Here is a 24,846-nt window from a genome sequence, read left to right on the forward strand (position 1 = left end):
CTAGGTATTTAATTTGGTGTTGTTGCCAGTGGAAGTTGAAATTTATGGCAATTAACTTTTCCATGTGTCTGGGGAGATTTATGTTTATGGCCTCGGATTTGCTCTGATTTATTTTGAACCCGGAGACCCTATTGAAACACCCAAGCAGATCGAACAGGTTTGGTAGAGAGGTAAGGGGCTTAGATATTGTCAGGAATACATCATCCGCATATAGTGCCACCTTATGCGACTGGTTTCCGATATCAATACCCGTGATGTCTTTGCTATCTCGTATCTGGGCCGCTAGTGGTTCCATACACAGTGCAAAGAGGAGGGGGGAGAGCGGGCATCCCTGTCTCGTTCCGCTCTTAATTTGGAAGGGGTCTGAAGCGAATCCCTGGTGGGTAACCTTAGCCGACGGGGCTGCGTAGAGAGCGAATATAGCTTTTATCAATTTGCCTCCCATGCCAAACGCTCCAAGAGTGGCCTCCAGATACGGCCAGTCTATCCTATCGAACGCTTTTTCTGCATCCAGACTGAGCGCCATAATTGGTATAGATTTGGAATTGGCTATTTCTAGCAGATCAATGATTCGTCGGGTATTATCTGATGCTTGTCGACCCTGGATAAACCCGAGTTGATCTGGGTGCACCAGTCTGGGTAGGATAAGACTTAATCTATTGGCCAGTAATTTAGCGTAGATTTTGATGTCCGAATTAATCAGGGATATTCGTCTGTAACTTTTACAGTCCTGTGGGTCTTTCCCTTTCTTGTGTATTACTGAAATGGACGCCTGAAGCATCTGGCTGGGAAAGGGGGAACCGTTCAGTACTTGGTTAAACATGCGGAGGAGATATGGGGCCAATTGTTTCCTGAATTTCTTATAGTAAAGGTTTGAATATCCGTCGGGACCCGGGGCTTTAGAGGGTTTCAGGTTTTTAATAACCTCTGATAATTCCTCCATTGTGAAATCACTGCCTATTACCTCTCTATCCGACTCGCTCAGACCGGGTATGTTTGAGTTCCGCAGGAAGCTCTGGAGGGCCTCCGTCGTACTAGTAGAACGGGAAACTTTGTCCCCATCATATAATTTCGCGTAGAAGGTTCTAAATTCCCCTACTATATGTTTGGGATTGGCCGTGACCCCACCCGATTCCCGGCGTAGGGATTGTATGTTGTAATTATTTGTTTTAGAGTTAATCATGTTGGCCAGCAAGGTATCTGGTTTGTTTGCTTTCTCAAAGAATCTTCTCTTTGACCAACTTAACGATTTCCCGGCCTGGGAGGCGAGGAGTAGGTTCAGCTTAATCTGGGTGTCTTTAATTTTCTGAAGAGTTGCCACATTCGGGGAGCGCATGTGTTGCTCCCAAAGCTGCTTTAACTCTGCCTGTTCTTTAGTAATACTTGCGCTGCTTTCCTTTTTCCTATGGGCCGCAATGCTAATCAAAACCCCCCTCAGTGTTGCTTTATGTGCCTCCCAGAGGGTTATGTGAGAGCGAACGCTACTTTTATTCTCTTTGAAGAAGTGCTTGATCGCCTCTTTGACCTTATCTTCCAGGTCGGGATCTATAGTAGGGATTCGTTTAGCTTCCAGTTTGCTCTTGGTCTTTCCAGCCCTATCTGTGCGCACCTTAGCTCAATGGGTGCATGATCTGACCATGAAATATCATGGGTCCCAGTATGGGCGATCGCAGGGACCAGTCTACTAGAGACAAAGAAGTAGTCGATTCTGCTAAATGAGTCATGGGGGTGGGAGTAGAAGGTGTAGTTTCTGTCTAGTGGATGTGTCTCCCTCCAAACGTCTAATAGTTGTAAATCTTTTAATCCTTGTTCTAGGGCTGAGGGTCGTGTTGTAGCCCTTTGTCTATGGGGACCTGATCTATCAAGGGCTGCATTCAAAGCCATATTGAAATCTCCGCCTAAGATTATCGCGCCTTTGCTAAAAAAAATTATAACGTCAAACGTCTTTGTGAAGAAATCTGCCTCCTGTACACTCGGGGCGTATATTGTGGCCACTGTTATTGGCTGTGCGTTTATAGATCCTGTGATCAGCAAGAACCTACCGTCCTGGTCTTTTTTCACCTTATCCACCACTAGCCCTACTCTGTTGTGGATCAAGATTGCCACCCCTCGCTTTTTCTCTGTGGCAGAGGATAGGTATACCTGTTTATAATGTTTGTCGAAGTATTTGGGGGCGCTAGTGGTGCAAAAGTGTGTTTCTTGGAGTAATATGAAGTCTGCCCTCTTTCTTTTGTAGTCGGCGAGTGCTATCTTACGTTTGCGGGGGAGTTTAACCCTTTAGTGTTGTGCGATATAAAGGTTAAAGGCATGGTGATGCTGTGGACTGACCTTGCGTCGAAAATGCTGCAGTCTGGTGCCTCAGACCTATACTGGGCAGCTTCTGTTCCTCTGCAGTACTCAGCTTGTTGTGCAACTTCAGCGGGGGACCACCTGTGTAGGAGACGGTGTGGGGTGGGGCAGAAACAGAGGGGACATGGGACACAGTGGGGAAAGAAAACACACAAAACACATAGAACTGGATGGGAGAGGTGTCAGTGGCATAGAACCACCTCCTCTCCCGTACCTGTGGGTTGGTGGACCTCTGGGTCGCGCCCTCTGCCTCCTGTCTCCTCCTCAGGGCCGCCCTGTTCCACCCCTTCCCCAGGTCTTCCTCGGGATCTAGGGCAGCTGCCCTAGCCCGAGAGTGTAGACACATGGTGACTGTGGGACCGCCGTCCCAGCCGACAGTCCATTATCTTTATTATTCCATAATGTATTGGTAGACATAATGAATCCTGATATTTAACTTGTAAACCTCTAAAGCACAAACTTAACTTGTGTACTAATAGTGCTTAATCGCAACCTTGCCTCCCCTTTATACCCTAATCATTGCGCCACTAGGATGAGCTAAATATTCTCTCTCCTTGCGAAATTCCCTTGGGTCCCCCCGTATCCCCCTTGGCCCCGCAGAGTGCCTCGGCCCCTTTATAGCTTGCTGCTAGTGCTGCTGACCGCTAGTGTTTATCTTTTCTTTCTCATACCCCTCCCTTCCTGAGGATCTTTCTGTCTTCTCTCCCCCTTTCCCTCCTCCCTCCACCCCCTTCTCCTTCCTCCCCTCCTTATTCCCCACCTTCCCTTTCTATCCTCATCCCCCCCTCCTGCTCCTTCTTCTGACTTTCGCTTCTTCCCCTCTACTTTCTTATCCCCCCGTCCCCACTCCGTCTTTCCCCTGCTCCACACTACCTGTCATCATATTCCCTCTCTCCCCCAAAGCCTATCTTTCCCCCCACATACCTCTGCTCTGCTACCCTTCCCTCTTTTGGACCGGCTACCTCTACCCTTCTGCTTCTATCTCCATTGCTCTAACCCGCCCCCTTCCTCTGTTGCAGCTCGCAGCTTCTTGTGTGCTGTTCCATGTCACTGTGAGCGAGCAGTATGTCTCTGTTAGTGTCTTTTCAACGGGGGCTGCGGGTTTGTCTGTTTTTGTCAGATTTACCTGCCTCGCGCCATGATGGGTCTGGAGCCGATCTGCCGCCCGCCATTTCCTCAGGGATTTTATCCTGCAGGCCCAACTTTGTGAGGAAGTCTCCCCCTTCCTCTGCCCGCAGGATTGTATTAGATGCCCCGTTTCTGGAGACCAGGAGGCCGAATGGATAGATCCAGCGATATTTAACTCCTTCATCGCGGAGGATTTTTGTGATGGGGTAAATTGCTTCCTTTTCAGCAGGGTGGTGGGGGAGATGTCTTGGAAGACTTGGATTTTGTGGCCTTCGAATGTGGGGCTGTTGCGTGTCATCTGGCAGAAAGATTCTTTAATTTTAAAGTAATGGAAACGTGCAATTATGTCTCTCGGGGGATCGCCTTGCTGTGGCCGAGATCTTAGGGCTCTGTGGCAGCGATCTAGCTGGATCTCTTGCGCTGCCTTGTCAGGCATGAGCTGTGTCAGCCATCTTCCCACAAAGTCCTCAGGATCTGATTATTCCTCCGAAACCCCTCTTATTCTAACATTATTGCGGCGCTCACGATTCTCAGAGTCCTCTTGTTTGTCCATGAGGTCTCGCACAGTATCTTTGACCTGAGCCAGTTGCCTGTCAGTTTTGTGTAGAGACTTAATAGTGGAGTCGAGCTTCTTTTCCAGTGAGTCTGTGCGGGTACCTATGCTGCTGATGTCTGCTCTCAGGGTGGCTACTTCAGCTTGGAGGCATCTTTTTATGTCTGCACATAACTCTTGCATGTCCCGCCGCTTCATGATTTGATTCCCCCGATCGTTTTCACCTTCCTCATCTGACTCTGTTCCGCTTGGCGGGGGACCCTCGTGGCTTTTGGCGCGCGCCGGGTCTCCCTTCCCAAAATAGTCCGTTAGGACCGTGGAGGGGCGCTTAGATCTTGTCCCCTTCGACATCCTAAGGATATCCGCTTGCTATGGAGGTAACTTTGGAGATGTTCAGTTAAGTTTGAGTGCTTTAATTATTTATTTACTGTCGGCTGTGAACGGAGCTATCTGCTCACACGTCCATTCAGTCCGTCGTCACGCATGCGCCTCCAGGACTCCATATTATTTTTTATGCTTTAGAGTGTGTTTTTAAGATGTATGCCCCGCTAGGCAAGATCAGCCTACACCATCCAGATGATGATAAGGGATGATCAATTTTTATTTGCAATATTTATTGTTTTGTGGTCACATCATTTTGCAGACAATCATACACAGGTTAATGGGTCACAAGGGAATATATACAGCGATTTCCTGCCATTCTCTAGTGGCCCCCAACGACGCAAGAGAGAATTACATTTAACCCCTTGAGTAGGGATACCTTACACTAATGCCGAATTTAAAAAAAATGAAATGTTAATTTGAATTTGTTTACAGGGAACTTTTCTAAACCAGGAAAAAAGTGATGCATCCAAATTGGGCAAAGTTCCTCAATAACATATGTAAATAATACTGGATAACAATGGAAAGTCCATGAATGATATGGCAATTATCAGGTGCGGGCTAGGAGTCTAGTGGGGTCCACATGACCACCACAAATGAAACACCATAACAGCCCCCCCTAGTAACCAATATAAAATGAACAGAGGCACTGGTAAACATATGCATATATGTAGGGGCACTCTGGCCCTATTACCTTAGTGCTTTGTAGGACTTCCAGATATCCAGGGCGTGCAGTTCATCAACGCGTTTCGTGCACAAGGCACTTTATCAAGGTGCACGAAACGCGTAGGTGCGTTCGTGTGGCTTTGCTGTCCCCTTGCTGCACCACCCTGCAATAAACCTGACCTGTTATTCAGCTGAGTGCTCACTTTGTATTTTTTCCGGTTTCATTGGGATTTGGAAATTGAGGCAGTGCAACACATCTTCACCTATCTTCCTGCTAACTTTTCTAAACCGAATTCCACTGGTAAATGAGGTTCCTGTAGGTGGAAATTACACTGGAAACAAAAATCAATTTATGGGTCAGGTGCCTCCACCAACCAATGAAACATGTATAGGGAGGATATGGCCTTAATTTTATCCATTAATTTACTTAACCAAGAACAGGTACAGATTAGATTAATGGCCCTACAGAATAGAATGGCTCTGGACTATATTTTAGCGTGTGTGCCATAGTACAGAGCAATGTTGTGTTTTTAGTAGAGATCAAAGTGTAAGATTGAGCATGAGCTAGAGAAGATCGCACAGATACAGGAGAGATTAAGGAAAGGCGAAGATAAGACGTGGGATTTGTTAGGAATTAGCAAATTGGTTGGTTTCGTTGAAGCGAAACAGATGAATGAATTTGTCTGTGTGTTTGCAGTTCTGATTGGTTTGTATGACTGTCATGTGCAGTAAATCTATACTGCAAAGGTGTGTAACACCCTCTACCCAGGCCATGCCACTGATCACATACGACTCCACGGAAGATGCAATCTCAGAAGGAAAAGTCAGTCCTCCTCAATGGAATACAGATGAAGATGATGGCAGAAAGACCAACCTGGCTGATATGATAGCCAGCAGCTCTGTGAGTTCCCAGAACTATCAAAGCCATGCAAACTTGGGTCCTCCGGGCCAGTGCAACGCTTCTGGAGTTTTATCTGAAATTATCCTTAAAAGACTATGTTTTCAAGAATAAAAAGAGAGGACTGTGAAGATTGAGATAATGTGTGTGGCTCAGGCTATATGAAGACAGACTATCATCACCTCCATTTTGGCGCAGTAGCCATTTTGAGTGTTTGAATGTATGTATATTTGTGCATGATCTGTGAATGTTTGATTCTGTGAGTATCGCTTCTAGCTGTAACTCACCCTTGTGTAATTCCTACGAGTCATGAAAGAAATTGAAATTACATTCGTAAGAGGTTTTTCCTGCCTTAGATATATCTGCTGACCTTAGGTTCTGTTATCTGACAGATACAGTACACACAGAGAGCTAAACAGGGTTACTCCTTAAAATCAGAAGGTCAAGAGGCCCACATTATGATAAATTATAGGATAAGAATATAGCGTATGAAGCATATTTATGTATCAATATGTATTGTTGTATAAGTCATCATATTGTTTTTATCTCTAAGCCAGCCCCCTTAAAGGGCGTATTACTCATTTTGAAATATATAAAAATGTGATACCAAGCAATATGTTTTCAGAGGCATGAGTTCATTTTTGAATTCTCTCTCAATTGTACCTTGGTGCAGATAAACTCACGTTGATACTTTGAACCCTTGACTCATTGATTTTATTTCTACGCTTTCACATACCATACTGATCAGTGTAACAGTAATGTAGGGAGGGGCTGTGTTACACACACTGTGTCCTGTTACTTTATATCACACTGATCAGTGTAACAGTAATGTAGGGAGGGGCTGTGTTACACACTGTGTCCTGTTACTTTATATCATACAGATCAGTGTAACAGTAATGTAGGGAGGGGCTGTGTTACACACTGTGTCCTGTTACTTTATATCATACAGATCAGTGCAACAGTAATGTAGGGAGGGGCTGTGTTACACACACTGTGTCCTGTTACTTTATATCACACTGATCAGTGTAACAGTAATGTAGGGAGGGGCTGTGTTACACGCTGTGTCCTGTTACTTTATATCACACAGATCAGTGCAACAGTAATGTAGGGAGGGGCTGTGTTACACACACACTGTGTCCTGTTACTTTATATCACACTGATCAGTGTAACAGTAATGTAGGGAGGGGCTGTGTTACACACACACTGTGTCCTGTTACTTTATATCACACTGATCAGTGTAACAGTAATGTAGGGAGGGGCTGTGTTACTGTTACACACACTGTGTCCTGTTACTTTATATCATTCTTAGAAAGCATGGAAAAAATACAAGTCTGAGGGTTAAATTGTCACAGAATGACACGTGAATTTATTTGATAACAAACAGGTGCACACAGGAGAAATGTGACAAAAGTGAAAAGGAAGTGCGCAACTATTAAATAATACCACACACGTGAAGTGATAATACAGTGATTATTAAAGTATAATATGTGACCTATTTATCAGATTGGAGCGTCTGCAGCTGTGGTAATGGGGATGGCTCAGGGCACCCCCTAGAACGTCAGACAAAAACACAAAAAACAGCGCACAACGCTCATAGTGCATTAAGGATATATTAAACCAACAAATTATTAAGGTAATTATTGTGCGTACATCAATATAAATCAATCAAGCATTTTGGGGTAAGTTACCCATCCACCAGCAGTGCGACCCGGATCAGATGTCATCAGCAGGTCATGCTGATGAAGAAACCTTCACGGTTTCGAAACGCGTTGGAAAGTGTGCTATTGGACTCTCTGCCCCGCTTTATACTGATCCGGCCACCGGAGAAGAATTATGACGTGACGCGACGCGAGTTATAGTGACGTCACAACCCGGAAGTGCTGGTGCGGTGGATAGGAGAGAGACCAGCCGTCGCGAGGACCGCGGGATATGGCCGTTCCCCAGTGAGCCACAAGTGGCTGGACACTGCTCACCTTCACCGGGGACATTTAAAGGACTCCCTACTTACCCATTCAAAATCTGGGACTTATTCACCTGCTCCAGTCCCAGTAGATGACAACTGATCCGGTCCACAGTGTGGTGCATGGTCCCTGCTGATGACATCTGATCCGGGTCGCACTGCTGGTGGATGGGTAACTTACCCCAAAATGCTTGATTGATTTATATTGATGTACGCACAATAATTACCTTAATAATTTGTTGGTTTAATATATCCTTAATGCACTATGAGCGTTGTGCGCTGTGTTTTTGTGTTTTTGGCACACAGGAGAAAGCTTGAAAACAAAAGCTCTCTAATAGGTAATACGGTATAAGATATGTTTATACCCTAAAAACTAAAGTTCACGGCCCTTTATGAGTTGGCTTGCGCGTAATTTTGCGTCATGTAAAATGACATCAGTTTGTAATACATAACAAAATGAATAAGGATACGTCAGCTAAAAATCATTATGGGGTTAAATGTTTATACATTTCTTTCAAGGGGTGAATCATGAGAAGTGATGTTTTATCTGTTCTCTCCCCTGACATGTAAATGTGTGAGAATAAGTTCAACTGCAAGACTCTGGGTTTATCTCAGGCCGCTAACGAAGCTTCTCATTTTCTATTCTTGTTTATAATACTCCCTAACTCCCATCATTTGTAACTGGTTGAATTTCAGGATCAAGAAAACCTGCTAGGAGCGTAAACATTCCAATCAATGGTTCACACGTTCGTTCACAGACACATTTCTTCACAGAGAACAGCATGTTACAAAAAGGAATGACACAGAAGACTTACAAACACAAGACAAAATGGCGGACAAGAGTAGTCAAACAAAATGGCTGCTTAGACCCTAGTGCTGTTTACGTCAACCTAGTGTCCTTTTTTCTCAACTTTGTCAATACTGATCAGTGTTACAGTAATGTAGGGAGGGGCTGTGTTACACGCACTGTGTCCTGTTACTTTATATCACACTGATCAGTGTAACAGTAATGTAGGGAAGGGCTGTGTTACACGCTGTGTCCTGTTACTTTATATCACACTGATCAGTGTAACAGTAATGTAGGGAGGGGCTGTGTTACACGCACTGTGTCCTGTTACTTTATATCACACTGATCAGTGTAACAGTAATGTAGGGAAGGGCTGTGTTACACGCTGTGTCCTGTTACATTATATCACACAGATCAGTGTAACAGTAATGTAGGGAGGGGCTGTGTTACACACACTGTGTCCTGTTACTTTATATCACACTGATCAGTGTAACAGTAATGTAGGGAGGGGCTGTGTTACACACACTGTGTCCTGTTACTTTATATCACACTGATCAGTGTAACAGTAATGTAGGGAGGGGCTGTGTTACACCCTGTGTCCTGTTACTTTATATCACACAGATCAGTGTAACAGTAATGTAGGGAGGGGCTGTGTTACACGCTGTGTCCTGTTACTTTATATCACACAGATCAGTGTAACAGTAATGTAGGGAGGGGCTGTGTTACACACACACTGTGTCCTGTTACATTATATCATACAGATCAGTGTAACAGTAATGTAGGGAGGGGCTGTGTTACACGCTGTGTCCTGTTACATTATATCACACTGATCAGTGTAACAGTAATGTAGGGAGGGGCTGTGTTACACGCTGTGTCCTGTTACTTTATATCACACAGATCAGTGTAACAGTAATGTAGGGAGGGGCTGTGTTACACACACACTGTGTCCTGTTACTTTATATCACACAGATCAGTGTAACAGTAATGTAGGGAGGGGCTGTGTTACACACTGTGTCCTGTTACTTTATATCATACAGATCAGTGTAACAGTAATGTAGGGAGGGGCTGTGTTACACACACTGTGTCCTGTTACTTTATATCACACAGATCAGTGTAACAGTAATGTAGGGAGGGGCTGTGTTACACACACTGTGTCCTGTTACTTTATATCACACAGATCAGTGTAACAGTAATGTAGGGAGGGGCTGTGTTACACACACACTGTGTCCTGTTACTTTATATCACACAGATCAGTGTAACAGTAATGTAGGGAGGGGCTGTGTTACACACACACTGTGTCCTGTTACTTTATATCACACAGATCAGTGTAACAGTAATGTAGGGAGGGGCTGTGTTACACACACACTGTGTCCTGTTACTTTATATCACACTGATCAGTGTAACAGTAATGTAGGGAGGGGCTGTGTTACACGCTGTGTCCTGTTGCTTTATATCACACCGATCAGTGTAACAGTAATGTAGGGAGGGGCTGTGTTACACACACTGTGTCCTGTTACTTTATATCACACAGATCAGTGTAACAGTAATGTAGGGAGGGGCTGTGTTACACGCTGTGTCCTGTTACTTTATATCACACAGATCAGTGTAACAGTAATGTAGGGAGGGGCTGTGTTACACGCTGTGTCCTGTTACTTTATATCACACCGATCAGTGTAACAGTAATGTAGGGAGGGGCTGTGTTACACACACTGTGTCCTGTTACTTTATATCACACTGATCAGTGTAACAGTAATGTAGGGAGGGGCTGTGTTACACGCTGTGTCCTGTTACTTTATATCACACTGATCAGTGTAACAGTAATGTAGGGAGGGGCTGTGTTACACACACTGTGTCCTGTTACTTTATATCACACAGATCAGTGTAACAGTAATGTAGGGAGGGGCTGTGTTACACACACTGTGTCCTGTTACTTTATATCACACAGATCAGTGTAACAGTAATGTAGGGAGGGGCCGTGTTACACACACTGTGTCCTGTTACTTTATATCACACAGATCAGTGTAACAGTAATGTAGGGAGGGGCTGTGTTACACACACTGTGTCCTGTTACTTTATATCACACAGATCAGTGTAACAGTAATGTAGGGAGGGGCTGTGTTACACGCTGTGTCCTGTTACTTTATATCATACAGATCAGTGTAACAGTAATGTAGGGAGGGGCTGTGTTACACGCTGTGTCCTGTTACTTTATATCATACAGATCAGTGTAACAGTAATGTAGGGAGGGGCTGTGTTACACACTGTGTCCTGTTACTTTATATCATACTGATCAGTGTAACAGTAATGTAGGGAGGGGCTGTGTTACACGCAGTGTCCTGTTACTTTACTGTTACACTGATCTGTGTGATATAATGTAGGGAGGGGCTGTGTTACACACACTGTGTCCTGTTACTTTATATCACACAGATCAGTGTAACAGTAATGTAGGGAGGGGCTGTGTTACACACTGTGTCCTGTTACTTTATATCACACAGATCAGTGTAACAGTAATGTAGGGAGGGGCTGTGTTACACACTGTGTCCTGTTACTATTATTGTATATTGAATGTTTCCTTTAAGCTTTGAAGGGCCTGCTCTTCTGTGATTCTGTTCCAGTCTTGTGGAATTTCAGCTGGTTTTGCGTTATATTCTTTTGCAAACTCTCCATTAAACTCATTAAAAACAAATTTCCAGTAATCAGAGGCATTAATACTCCCATCAGGCTGGATGGCCCAATCTGGGTAATATGTGCGGTAATCTTTAAAAGGATGAAGTTTCCCTCCTGTGTCTGTATTCAGGAAACTTCCATTTCCAATCACACAAGTGGAACAAATATCATGACACAGAACATTAGTTTCCAAATCTCTACAACTTCCTAACCCCTGAGGTCGGTGAACAGATGCAAAGTGTTCCTTATGGTCAGCACCTCCGGCCTCACAGGGGACTTCGCAGAATGGACACTGCTTCCCACATCCAAACACCTTCTTAAACAATTCATCCTCGGGCTTCAGGGTCACCTTGAAAAGTACAAATTCTATGCTCCGGTATTTAATTTCTGACAGGATTTGTTCTTTTGTATCACAGAGAAATGACTCAATTTGAGCAGAAAACTGTTGAACATTTGCTGTGTTTTTGAAAATTATCACTTTCATGTCATTCTGTGAAATTACTAAATCTTTTTCTAACATCGCACAAAATATTTCTAAGCAACTTGACACGTTGGGACTTCTTTGGACTTTTGGGTCTTTGAGAACTTCTCTGACCTTCTTTGTGATGGAAGAGAGAATATTTGATTGTAAGGTTTCTAAGCCTGTAGATTCCTTGTATTTCTTTTCAATGTGTTTTAATATCCATTTTCTGACAAAGCTCTCATACTGATTACTGTATTCTACATATTGAGTAAATATTTCGTCTTCCAGCAGCTCTTTCAGCAAGGAAAATTGGAAGAATGTCCGGCTGCCGTATCTTACGGAGTCGCCACTGTGCAAAATATCGTCCACAATGTCTTTCCCAAGATTTCTATACATGTATTCAGATAGCGCTGGCTTCAGACATGTGTCACAGAAACTCTGAGCTCTTCTTTGACTTTCATCTTTCTTTTGGTATATACATTTAAAAGTGGAGAAATATTTAGGTTTTAGCTTTTCCAGGCAGAGCTTTGGGTCGTTCTCTTGGATAAAGTCATCGTGCATCTTCTGAAACATCGGAGCTGCTCTCACCAAACCGAGAAGCTTCAAGTCCAACTCAAACAGAGGCGCGGTATTAAGCTTTCTAACATCAGCCTCTCTAAGTCTTTCATTTATAATATTCAGCAATTCTTGGCAATAAGTTTTATTATAATCACCTTTTTTGTTAACATTATCTTTAACAGACCTTTGGCATTTGTCTAGTATTGAGAGAGCAAGATCATTTATTTTGTTCCAATATTCTGAGCGGTATCTCTCTACGATTTTTGCGATGAAACCTATTTGCATGTATTTCTCGTTCATCTCAAAGTCAAACCGCATGTGTCCATATTTAGTAAAACTGTTAACATCATTAATTTTCTCAACAATGGAACCTGCTTTGTGTCTCAGTTCTTTTCTCAGCTGCTGCAGCATTTCTTGGCTGATATCGCGTGTGTTTAAGCTTCTCAGCTGTAATCCTTTTAACGTTTCATTCCACATGGTGTTAAATTCTGATTCCAGTTTCTCATCATCAAGCTGAAGGTTCTCCGTCCTGCAGGTTTCCAGGAGCCGGCTGACTTTCTCTTCAATGGTTGTCAGGTAACTGTCCTGGATACTTTGTATCTCCTGCTTCCCTTCCTGGATGCGAATAACCTCTTCAAACTTATTACCTAAATAATCTTCTAGTTCGTCCCTGAGAAGTTTCGCGCTCCTGAAGAAATCCTCTCTGTATCTCTCTATCAGATGCACATTTTCTGATCCGCTCTCAAAATATGTTTCTAATGAATCTGATATGATTTTCTCCTCTTTCTGCAGCACATTATTTATATCACATTTTAACTTTGCATACATTTCTGTTTGTAGTTGCCCTGCTGGCTGATTCATGATGATATTTTCTGTCTCCATCATACCATTTTGAACCTTCTTGCGGAAGTCCCACTCCAGCTGTGAGTATTTTACAGACAGTTGGTTATAAGCCTCGGCTACCAGGCTGTTTCTGAAACTGAAGATGAATTTCTCATGTTTCACAGCATGCCACAAACTTTTTATCCATTCAATAAAATCACGGATATTCTGGGGGCTGCGGGACATTAGTTGTGTTTTCATGAATTCAAACAAATATTTTTTAAATTCAAAAATATTTTCACTGTACCCAGAGTTTACTGAAGCCATGGGTGGGACACCGTGCCACAGACCGGGAATGTACCAGCTGTGCTTATCAAGGTCATACTGCATGATATCAGAGAACTGTGTGACATTGCTCTTATCTTCCATTCTTGCTGCGACTTTTGTCATTTCATTCAGCTGCTCCAGGAGTTTCTTTCTGTCTCTCATGTTCTTGTCATGAGCCGACACGTCGCTCACATTCTGATGCACAAACTGACAGTTGGGTTTCTTTCCAACTTTATCCATCCTAAGAAATGCATGGACCACAATCTGCAAAATATCTCTCATTTCTGTAGTATTCTCCATGGCCATGTTAACTATGGTGATGTCACTTAACCCAACCACTAGTGTCGCCAACTCATTGTCATGTTCATAACTGTGATCCAGAGAAGCCAATTCAGGAGCTTTCAAACCTTCAGTGTCAATCACCAGAATAAAGTCACAGCCCAGCTCCTCCTGGAAGTTTTCTTTCACTTTAATAAGTGTCATGAAGGCTCCTCGTGTGCAGCGCCCACTGGCCACGGGAAACTGCAAACCAAACATGGTGTTCAGAAGGGTAGATTTCCCCGTGCTCTGCACTCCCAGCACAGTTATTACTCTCATCCTGCATCTTCCTCTCGTCTTGTTGTCCAGCTCAGTCAGGACGTCCGTTACCCACTGCAGGGGGATGTTGGAGGCATCTCCATCAATCAGCTCCAATGGGAACCCGTCCAGCAGGAGATCAGCAGCTGCTCCCGGTAATCTGGTAAATAGTCTCTCGTTTCCCTGAATTTCTCCTTCTCTCACCATGGAACATTCAGATTCATAAAACTGCCCCAGCTCACGCAGAAAGTGTTCAATTCCCAACGAGCTGTCAGATATTCTCTGATCCAGTTCCTTTAGTTCTGTAACATTGGTTGAACATTTGTTACATTTTTCCTTGTATTCATCCTGTAACGCAGACAGATTCTTTCTAGCATTTGTATCAAGATCAAACTTCATCCATTTCAGGAAATAATGTTTCTCTACCTGAGACAAATCAGTGATTGCAGCTATAAAACTGATCATGCCATTGGGAAGATCGTGCCGATATTGCTTCCTATGGAGCTCCAATCGTTGCTTTACCAGCTGGGACTTATATTCTTCTCCATTTACACTCCCTTGTTTTCTCATTCTGCAAAACTCTTTCTCTATTTGAGCCAGTTGTTTCCACAGATCTCCCTGCAGTCTCATTGTCTCCTTCTTATAGCTCACCACATCCGTTATGCCTCTAGTAACTTCTATGGCCCATCCCTTTGCTTTCTGACATTCCTCAGAGCTCTCATCTATCCGGATGCCAAGTTCAATAATCGTGTTTGACATGTCTTCCATTTTTACTTTTTTAGAGGAATTCTTCAGAAAATGTGCAATGACAAAATGTATCTTTTTTACCATTTCTGCCTCATTAGAAGTGCTGTTCTTTATCAATACATTTGTTTTGTCAAGTTTCAGCACAGGAAACAACTTTTCCAAGAATTCCTTTGTCTCTTTATTTACACGTTTGCCAAAACTTGGACTAATAATGAAATAGTACTTTGTTTCCTGGTTACTGCACCGTGATAACATATTGTATTCTCTCTCGCAAACACTTTCAGCAAATACAAACACTGCTGATGACACTTGTGTTAAAAAGCTGAACTGTTTCCAGTTAGACTCCAGGTCTCCCCGCAGATTGGTAACTGCAATGGGTTCTGGGAAAATATCTGAATCCTTCCTGCCCCCTGGAAAATACCAGGAGATTTCCACTAACCCATCGGAGATCTTCCGTGGAACATTCCCACCTTCCATGTTATCATGTATAAAGAAATCGTGGTGCTGCTCAGCTGGGCTGAGAACTTGATTTAGAATTTTTGACTTGGATAATTTGCTTTTTCCCAGCCTCACAAAAGAGAAGGTTGGCATGGGTATGTGCACCAAGCTGTCTTCTCTAAACCCTTTACTCTCTGCTAATGATTGAGGTCTCCACCTCTTCACAATATCTCTCATTGCCCACAGCATCAAGGTGCAGTCTGGGCCATCACCAGCAGGGAGCAGCAGAGGGACAGCAAACTGGCACATGGTCATTTTTGACACAATCTCCTGCTGCAAAAAGCTGTCTGAGCAATGCAGGAGCGCGCATAGAACATCCAGGGGGTGGCTGGAGTTAGATGTGTCACTTTCATCAACTGAATCAAAATCCACAGACAGATCCTGCTCCGGGTTACCTAAACTTGTGTGCCTTGCAGTTCTATTTAAGGCGAAAAGCTTCCTTAAGAAATGCCAGGGGACAACTTCTACAGCCTCAGGTCCAACTTCCTTCAGGTTCTCCGGCCCAATACTCAGGACATCCCTTAGAGTGAGTTTTGAAGCTGTATACTGCGTCATTTTCAGCTGCAACACGAGTTCCATGAAAGTCTTTATTTTGTCTGAGAAAAGAAATGAAAGCAGCATTACAATCTTTATAGTAACTCCAGGATTATCATTATTCTGTGACAGTTTGAGTAGATTCTGTGCTAGTTACATATTCAATTTATAGTCTGTACTTTAAAATGTATGTTTGCTTTTATATTTGATGTCCTTATCCTGCATAATATCTCTGTAAAACACTGTGTACACGGTATATTGTTATGTACAGTACAATACAATATAGCTATCAAAGAATGTATTTTAGGTTATCAGAAAAGAGTGCAGAGGCTAACAAAGACAATCTGGGAAAACGCAGTGTTCTTCGGGCCCATCTGGCGCCCGGGTTGAGGATTCGCCATCCTGGTGGCTGGAAACCATCTCCTCATCTGAAACCTTCAACCATGACAGGCACCCAGGATGCACAATGTCGCGATGTTCCAGCTACGTGCGCGGTCTGCCCCCCGCAGAATCCGCCTCCAGTCTCCGCCCCGACGTGCAGCGGGCTCATTCGGCCAGCCTCCCCTCCGGGTTCATCCCCAGTCTCCGCCACTACTCTAGTGATGAGCATAAACGGCGCAAGTGTGATGTGCGCACCAGTCTCCGCCCCCTGACCACGGTGACGCGCACGGGTCATTGCACCCTAGGACCCGCCTCCAGGCGCGTTCGGCGGATGGACATGCGCAGTGCGCAAGCAACATGTGACAGTCGCCAGCCTTCCACGTCGGTAACGCGCACGTGACGTAACTCCGCCTCTATTCCCAATCTGGCTGCACAATAAGGCGCACCTGTGTGACCCAGCAGCCTATCAGATCTCGTTCCATTGCTCCGCCCCGGCATACCATTGGAGGGGAGTCTCATAAATACCAGCTTAGCCCAGACACTCATTGCTGAGCATAACCTTGTGTGTGACACCGCGCCTCGCTGCATCGCGCCTCGCTGCATTGTAACTGTAATGGTATCAATGGCGCTAACAACAATCTTATACTATATTAGTGAAAGCACTGTATGTTTGCCTGCCTGTCTGGATGTCCGGTGTCCCTCTCATTGGTCCCTTGGCCCGCCCGCCCCCGCACACCTCTCATTGGCCTCACACACTCACACCACCCCCTTGGCCCGCCCCCCACACCTCTCATTGGCCTGAGGCGGAGTGACGGGCCAAAGGTCCAAAAAAATAAATAAAACACACACACACACACCTCTCTCCCCGCTCCAAATCACCTCTCTCCCCGCTCCAAATCACCTCTCTCCCCTCCCCAGCGGCATCACCTCTCTCCCCGCTCCAAATCACCTCTCCCCGCTCCAAATCACCTCTCCCCGCTCCCCAGCGGCATCACCTCTTCCCCCTCCCCAGCGGCATCACCTCTTCCCCCTCCCCAGCGGCATCACCTCTTCCCCCTCCCCAGCGGCATCACCTCTTCCCCCTCCCCAGCGGCATCACCTCTTCCCCCTCCCCAGCGGCATCACCTCTTCCCCCTCCCCAGCGGCATCACCTCTCCCCCTCCCCAGCGGCATCACCTCTCCCCCTCCCCAGCGGCATCACCTCTTCCCCCTCCCCGCTCCAAATCACCTCTCCCCCCTCCCCAGCGGCATCACCTCTCCCCCTCCCCAGCGGCATCACCTCTCCCCCTCCCCAGCGGCATCACCTCTCCCCCTCCCCAGCGGCATCACCTCTCCCCCTCCCCAGCGGCATCACCTCTCCCCCCTCCCCAGCGGCATCACCTCTTCCCCCTCCCCGCTCCAAATCACCTCTCCCCCTCCCCAGCGGCATCACCTCTCCCCCTCCCCAGCGGCATCACCTCTTCCCCCTCCCGCTCCAAATCACCTTTCCCCCTCCCCAGCGGCATCACCTCTTCCCCCTCACCGCTCCAAATCACCTCTCCCCGCTCCAAATCACCTCTCCCCGCTCCAAATCACCTCTCCCCGCTCCAAATCACCTCTCCCCCCTCCCCGCTCCAAATCACCTCGCTTCCCGCAGCTGCCACGCGGCGCGTAAGATGGCGGACCCCCTTCCTCCCTCGCGGCGCCGAGTCAGACGGTGGCGGCGCCCGGAAGTACAGGTAGGTGTCGCTCCCCACCTCCGGCGCCAAACGGAACTGAGAAAGGGCGCATCAACTGAGACGTGTGTGTGTGTGTGTGTGTGTGTGTGTGTGTGTGTGTCACTGTCCACTGCCCCCCCCTCCTGTCCACTGCCCCCCCCTCCTGTCCACTGCCCCCCCTCCTATCCACTGCCCCCCCCCTCCTATCCACTGCCCCCCCCTCCTATCCACTGCCCCCCCCCTCCTATCCACTGCGTCCCCCCTCCAGTCCACTGCGTCCCCCCCTCATGCAGGGGGAGGAATCCATGCCTTTGAGGCGCCCCCCCCCCTCCCTTTGAGGCGCCCCCCCCTCCCTTTGACGCCCCCCCCCTCCCTTTGACGCCCCCCCCCCCTCCCTTTGACGCCCCCCCCCCCCCTCCCTTTGACGCCCCCCCCCCCTCCCTTTGACGCCGCCCCCCCCCCCCCCTCCCTTTGACGCCCCCCCCCCCTCCCTTTGACGCCCCCCCCCCCTCCCTTTGACGCCCCCCCCCCCTCCCTTTGAGGCCCCCCCCCCTCCCTTTGAGGCCCCCCCCCCCTCCCTTTGAGGCCCCCCCCCCCCTCCCTTTGACGCCCCCCCCCCTGCCTTTGACGCCCCCCCCTGCCTTTGACGCCCCCCCCTGCCTTTGACGCCCCCCCCTGCCTTTGACGCCCCGCGCGCACACACTGACTGACTGCCGCACGCACGCACACACTGACTGACGCGCACACAAAGCCTGACTGACGCACGCACACACTGACTGAGGCACACACTGACTGTGTGTGCGTCAGTCAGTCTGTGTGTGTTTGTGTTTCTGCCTCAGACTCACTGACGCGCGAGCAAACACACAGTGACTGACGCACACACGCTACATGAAGCTGTAAAGGAGGGAGGGAGGGGGGGGGACTGGATTGATGTGAATGGGGGACAAACAGAGAGAGGGGGGAGGAGAGAGAGGAACGGGAACATTACATCCCGGGCAACGCCGGGTCTCTCAGCTAGTATATAAATATAAGAGAATGAATATACAACCAGATGGCGATTGGAAAATTCAATGATGATCTCAGCAGACGTGATCAAAGATGAAATACAAGAAAAGAAAAACATAGTATAATACTGTATACACTAAAAACAAACAGACAAACAATGACTAACAAGGTTGCTGAAACACACAGATGACTAAATAAAAAATTGTATATTTAATATATCATATAAACATATAAGACAATAATGACAATGTTAAAGGTCCCAACAATATCCTGTAACTGGCCGAAATGCCCGCTTACCGGAGCCTAGATGGTAATAAGCAGTGGATAATCAGAGAGTATCCCCTCTCATAGCAGCTGGCCCGGCTCCTACACTTCTCTCCAGCGTCTGCCACGTGTGGTGTATACCGTCAGAATGAGCGTCCGTCCACGCTGTCGCAGGGGCAGGGAAAGCAGTCTGAATGCCCTGCTTCTGTTCTTGTATTTCATCTTTGATCACCGTCTGCTGAGATCATCATTGAATTTTCCAATCGCCATCTGGATGTATATTCATTCTCTTATATTTCTATATTATTGTTAGCACCATTACTCTTATCTGACTGGGGGCCAGATGTGTATCTAGGATGATTCTATCTCTCGATATCTCGCTCTCGATATCTCTATATCGAGAGCGAGATATCTCTATATCGAGAGCGAGATATCTCTATATCGAGAGCGAGATATCGAGAGCGAGAGAGATATCGAGAGCGAGAGAGATATCGATATCGAGAGCGAGATATCGAGATCTCTATATCGAGAGCGAGATATCTCTATATCGAGAGCGAGATAGAGAGCGAGATATCGAGATAGAGATATCGAGAGCGAGATCTCTATATCGAGAGAGAGATATCGAGAGCGAGATATCGAGATCTCTATATCGAGAGCGAGATATCTCTATATCGAGATAGAGAGCGAGATATCGAGAGCGAGATCGAGATATCGAGAGCGAGATATCTCTATATCGAGAGCGAGATATTGAGATATCTCTATATCGAGAGCGAGATAGCTCTATATCTCTATATCGAGAGCGTGATAGAGATATCTCTATATCGAGAGCGAGATAGAGATATCGAGAGCGAGATATCTCTATATCTCTATATCGAGAGCGAGATATCTCTATATCTCTATATCGAGAGCGAGATATCGAGATCTCTATATCGAGAGCGAGATATCGAGATCTCTATATCGAGAGCGAGATATCGAGATCTCTATATCTCTATATCGAGAGCGAGATATCGAGATCTCTATATCTCTATATCGAGAGCGAGATATCTCTATATCTCTATATCGAGAGCGAGATATCTCTATATCTCTATATCGAGAGCGAGATATCTCTATATCGAGAGCGAGATATCGAGATATCTCTATATCGAGAGCGAGATATCGAGATATCTCTATATCGAGAGCGAGATATCGAGATATCTCTATATCGAGAGCGAGATATCTCTATATCGAGAGCGAGATATCTCTATATCGAGAGCGAGATATCTCTATATCGAGAGCGAGATATCTCTATATCGAGAGCGAGATATCTCTATATCGAGAGCGAGATATCGAGATATCTCTATATCGAGAGCGAGATATCTCTATATCGAGAGCGAGATATCTCTATATCGAGAGCGAGATATCTCTATATCGAGAGCGAGATATCTCTATATCGAGAGCGAGATATCTCTATATCGAGAGCGAGATATCTCTATATCGAGAGCGAGATATCTCTATATCGAGAGCGAGATATCTCTATATCGAGAGCGAGATATCTCTATATCGAGAGCGAGATATCTCTATATCGAGAGCGAGATATCTCTATATCGAGAGCGAGATATCTCGATATAGAGATATCTCGCTCTCGATATAGAGATATCTCGCTCTCGATATAGAGATATCTCGCTCTCGATATAGAGATATCTCGCTCTCGATATAGAGATATCTCGCTCTCGATATAGAGATATCTCGCTCTCGATATAGAGATATCTCGCTCTCGATATAGAGATATCTCGCTCTCGATATAGAGATATCTCGCTCTCGATATAGAGATATCTCGCTCTCGATATAGAGATATCTCGCTCTCGATATAGAGATATCTCGCTCTCGATATAGAGATATCTCGCTCTCGATATAGAGATATCTCGCTCTCGATATAGAGATATCTCGCTCTCGATATAGAGATATCTCGCTCTCGATATAGAGATATCTCGCTCTCGATATAGAGATATCTCGCTCTCGATATAGAGATATCTCGCACCCGATATAGAGATATCTCGCTCTCGATATAGAGATATCTCGCTCTCGATATAGAGATATCTCGCTCTCGATATAGAGATATCTCGATATCTTGCTCTCGCTCTCGATATAGAGATAGAGATATCTCGATATCTCGCTCTCGATATAGAGATATAGATAGAGAGATATAGATAGAGAGATATAGATATATAGATAGAGAGAGATAGAGATATATAGAGATAGAGATATATAGAGATAGAGATATATAGAGATAGAGATAGAGATATATAGAGATAGAGATAGAGATATATAGAGATAGAGATATATAGAGATAGAGATATATAGAGATATATAGAGATAGAGATATATAGAGATATATAGAGATATATAGAGATAGAGATATATAGAGATAGAGATAGAGATAGATAGAGATATATAGAGATAGAGATAGAGATATATAGAGATATATAGATAGAGAGAGAGAGAGAGAGATAGAGAGAGAGAGATAGATAGAGAGAGAGAGATAGAGAGAGAGAGATAGATAGAGAGAGAGAGATAGAGATAGAGAGATAGATAGATAGAGAGATAGAGATAGAGAGAGAGAGATAGAGAGAGAGAGATAGAGAGAGAGAGATAGATAGATAGAGAGATAGAGAGAGAGAGATAGAGAGAGAGAGATAGATAGATAGAGAGATAGAGAGAGAGAGATAGAGAGAGAGAGATAGATAGATAGAGAGATAGAGAGAGAGAGATAGAGAGAGAGAGATAGATAGATAGAGATAGATAGAGAGAGAGAGATAGATAGAGAGAGATAGAGATAGAGAGAGATAGAGATAGAGATAGAGAGAGATAGAGATAGAGAGAGAGAGATAGAGATAGAGAGAGAGAGAGATAGAGATATATAGAGATAGAGATAGATAGAGATATAGAGATATATAGAGATAGAGATAGAGATATATAGAGATAGATAGAGATAGAGAGAGATAGAGAGAGATAGAGAGAGATAGAGAGAGATAGAGAGAGAGAGATAGAGATAGAGATAGAGATATATAGAGATAGAGATATATAGAGATAGAGATATATAGAGATAGAGATATATAGATATATAGAGATAGAGATATATAGAGATAGATAGAGATATATAGATATATAGAGATAGAGATATATAGAGATAGAGAGAGATAGAGATAGAGAGAGATAGAGATATATAGAGATAGAGAGAGATAGAGATATATAGAGAGAGATAGAGATAGAGATATATAGAGAGAGATAGAGATAGAGATAGAGAGAGATAGAGATAGAGATAGAGATAGAGATAGAGATAGAGATAGAGATAGAGATAGAGAGATATATAGAGATAGAGATAGAGATATATAGAGATAGAGATATATAGAGATATATAGAGAGAGATAGAGATAGAGAGAGATAGAGAGAGATAGAGATAGAGATAGAGATAGAGATAGAGATAGAGATAGAGATAGAGAGAGAGATAGAGAGAGAGAGAGATATATAGAGATAGAGATAGAGATATATAGAGATAGAGATATATAGAGATAGAGATAGAGATATATAGAGATAGAGATATATATAGAGATAGAGATAGAGAGAGATAGAGATATATATAGAGATAGAGATAGAGATATATAGAAATATATAGAGATAGAGATAGAGATATATAGAGATATATAGAGATAGAGATAGAGATATATAGAGATAGAGATATATAGAGATAGAGATATATAGAGATAGAGATAGAGATATATAGAGATAGAGATAGAGATATATAGAGATAGAGATAGAGATATATAGAGATATATAGAGATAGAGATATATAGAGATAGAGATAGAGATATATAGAGATAGAGATATATAGAGATATATAGAGATAGAGAGAGATAGAGATATATAGAGATAGAGATAGAGATATATAGAGATAGAGATAGAGATATATAGAGATAGAGATAGAGATATATAGAGATAGAGATAGAGATATATAGAGATATATAGAGATAGAGATATATAGAGATAGAGATAGAGATATATAGAGATAGAGATATATATAGAGATAGAGATAGAGATATATAGAGATAGAGATATATAGAGATATATAGAGATAGAGATAGAGATATATATAGAGATATATAGAGATAGAGATAGAGATATATAGAGATATATAGAGATAGAGATAGAGATATATAGAGATATATAGAGATAGAGATATATAGAGATAGAGATAGAGATATATAGAGATAGAGATATATAGAGATAGAGATATATAGAGATAGAGATAGAGATAGAGATATATAGAGATAGAGATAGAGATATATAGAGATAGAGATAGAGATATATAGAGATAGAGATAGAGATATATAGAGATAGAGATATATAGAGATGGAGATATATAGAGATAGAGATATATAGAGATAGAGATAGAGATATATAGAGATATATAGAGATAGAGATAGAGATATATAGAGATATATAGAGATAGAGATAGAGATATATAGAGATATATAGAGATAGAGATATATAGAGATAGAGATAGAGATATATAGAGATAGAGATATATAGAGATAGAGATATATAGAGATAGAGATAGAGATAGAGATATATAGAGATAGAGATAGAGATATATAGAGATAGAGATAGAGATATATAGAGATAGAGATAGAGATATATAGAGATAGAGATATATAGAGATGGAGATATATAGAGATAGAGATATATAGAGATAGAGATAGAGATATATAGAGATATATAGAGATAGAGATAGAGATATATAGAGATAGAGATATATAGAGATAGAGATATATAGAGATAGAGATATATAGAGATAGAGATAGAGATATATAGAGATATATAGAGATATATAGAGATAGAGATATATAGAGATAGAGATAGAGATATATAGAGATAGAGATAGAGATATATAGAGATAGAGATATATAGAGATAGAGATATATAGAGATAGAGAGAGATAGAGATATATAGAGATAGAGAGAGATAGAGATAGAGATATATAGAGATATATAGAGATAGAGATAGAGATATATAGAGATAGAGATAGAGATATATAGAGATAGAGATATATAGAGATAGAGAGAGATAGAGATATATAGAGATAGAGAGAGATAGAGATATATAGAGATAGAGATATATAGAGATAGAGATATATAGAGATAGAGATATATAGAGATAGAGATATATAGAGATAGAGATATATAGAGATAGAGAGAGATAGAGATATATAGAGATAGAGAGAGATAGAGATAGAGAGAGATAGAGATATATAGAGATAGAGATATATAGAGATAGAGATATATAGAGATAGAGAGAGATAGAGATAGAGATATATAGAGATATATAGAGATAGAGATAGAGATATATAGAGATAGAGATATATAGAGATAGAGAGAGATAGAGATAGAGATATATAGAGATAGAGATAGAGATATATAGAGATAGAGATAGAGATATATAGAGATAGAGATATATAGAGATAGAGAGAGATAGAGATATATAGAGATAGAGAGAGATAGAGATATATAGAGATAGAGATATATAGAGATAGAGATATATAGAGATAGAGA

At 43.5% G+C, this 24,846-nt stretch overlaps 1 protein-coding gene across 1 annotated transcript in view; it reads right to left on the reverse strand.

Moving 5' to 3' along the window:
- Window positions 1–10,622: 10,622 nt before the first annotated feature.
- The window catches only part of LOC142463579 (interferon-induced very large GTPase 1-like), a 42,100-nt gene continuing 27,876 nt past the window's right edge, over window positions 10,623–24,846 (reverse strand). Inside the window, exon 3 of the mRNA XM_075566515.1 lies at window positions 10,623–15,976. Coding sequence (XP_075422630.1) covers window positions 11,274–15,976 — 4,703 coding nt within the window. The 3' untranslated portion in view covers window positions 10,623–11,273. The remainder of the gene's footprint in view (window positions 15,977–24,846) is intronic.

This window comes from Ascaphus truei, chromosome 11, assembly GCF_040206685.1.
Source record: "Ascaphus truei isolate aAscTru1 chromosome 11, aAscTru1.hap1, whole genome shotgun sequence".
NCBI classification, from domain to species: domain Eukaryota; kingdom Metazoa; phylum Chordata; class Amphibia; order Anura; family Ascaphidae; genus Ascaphus; species Ascaphus truei.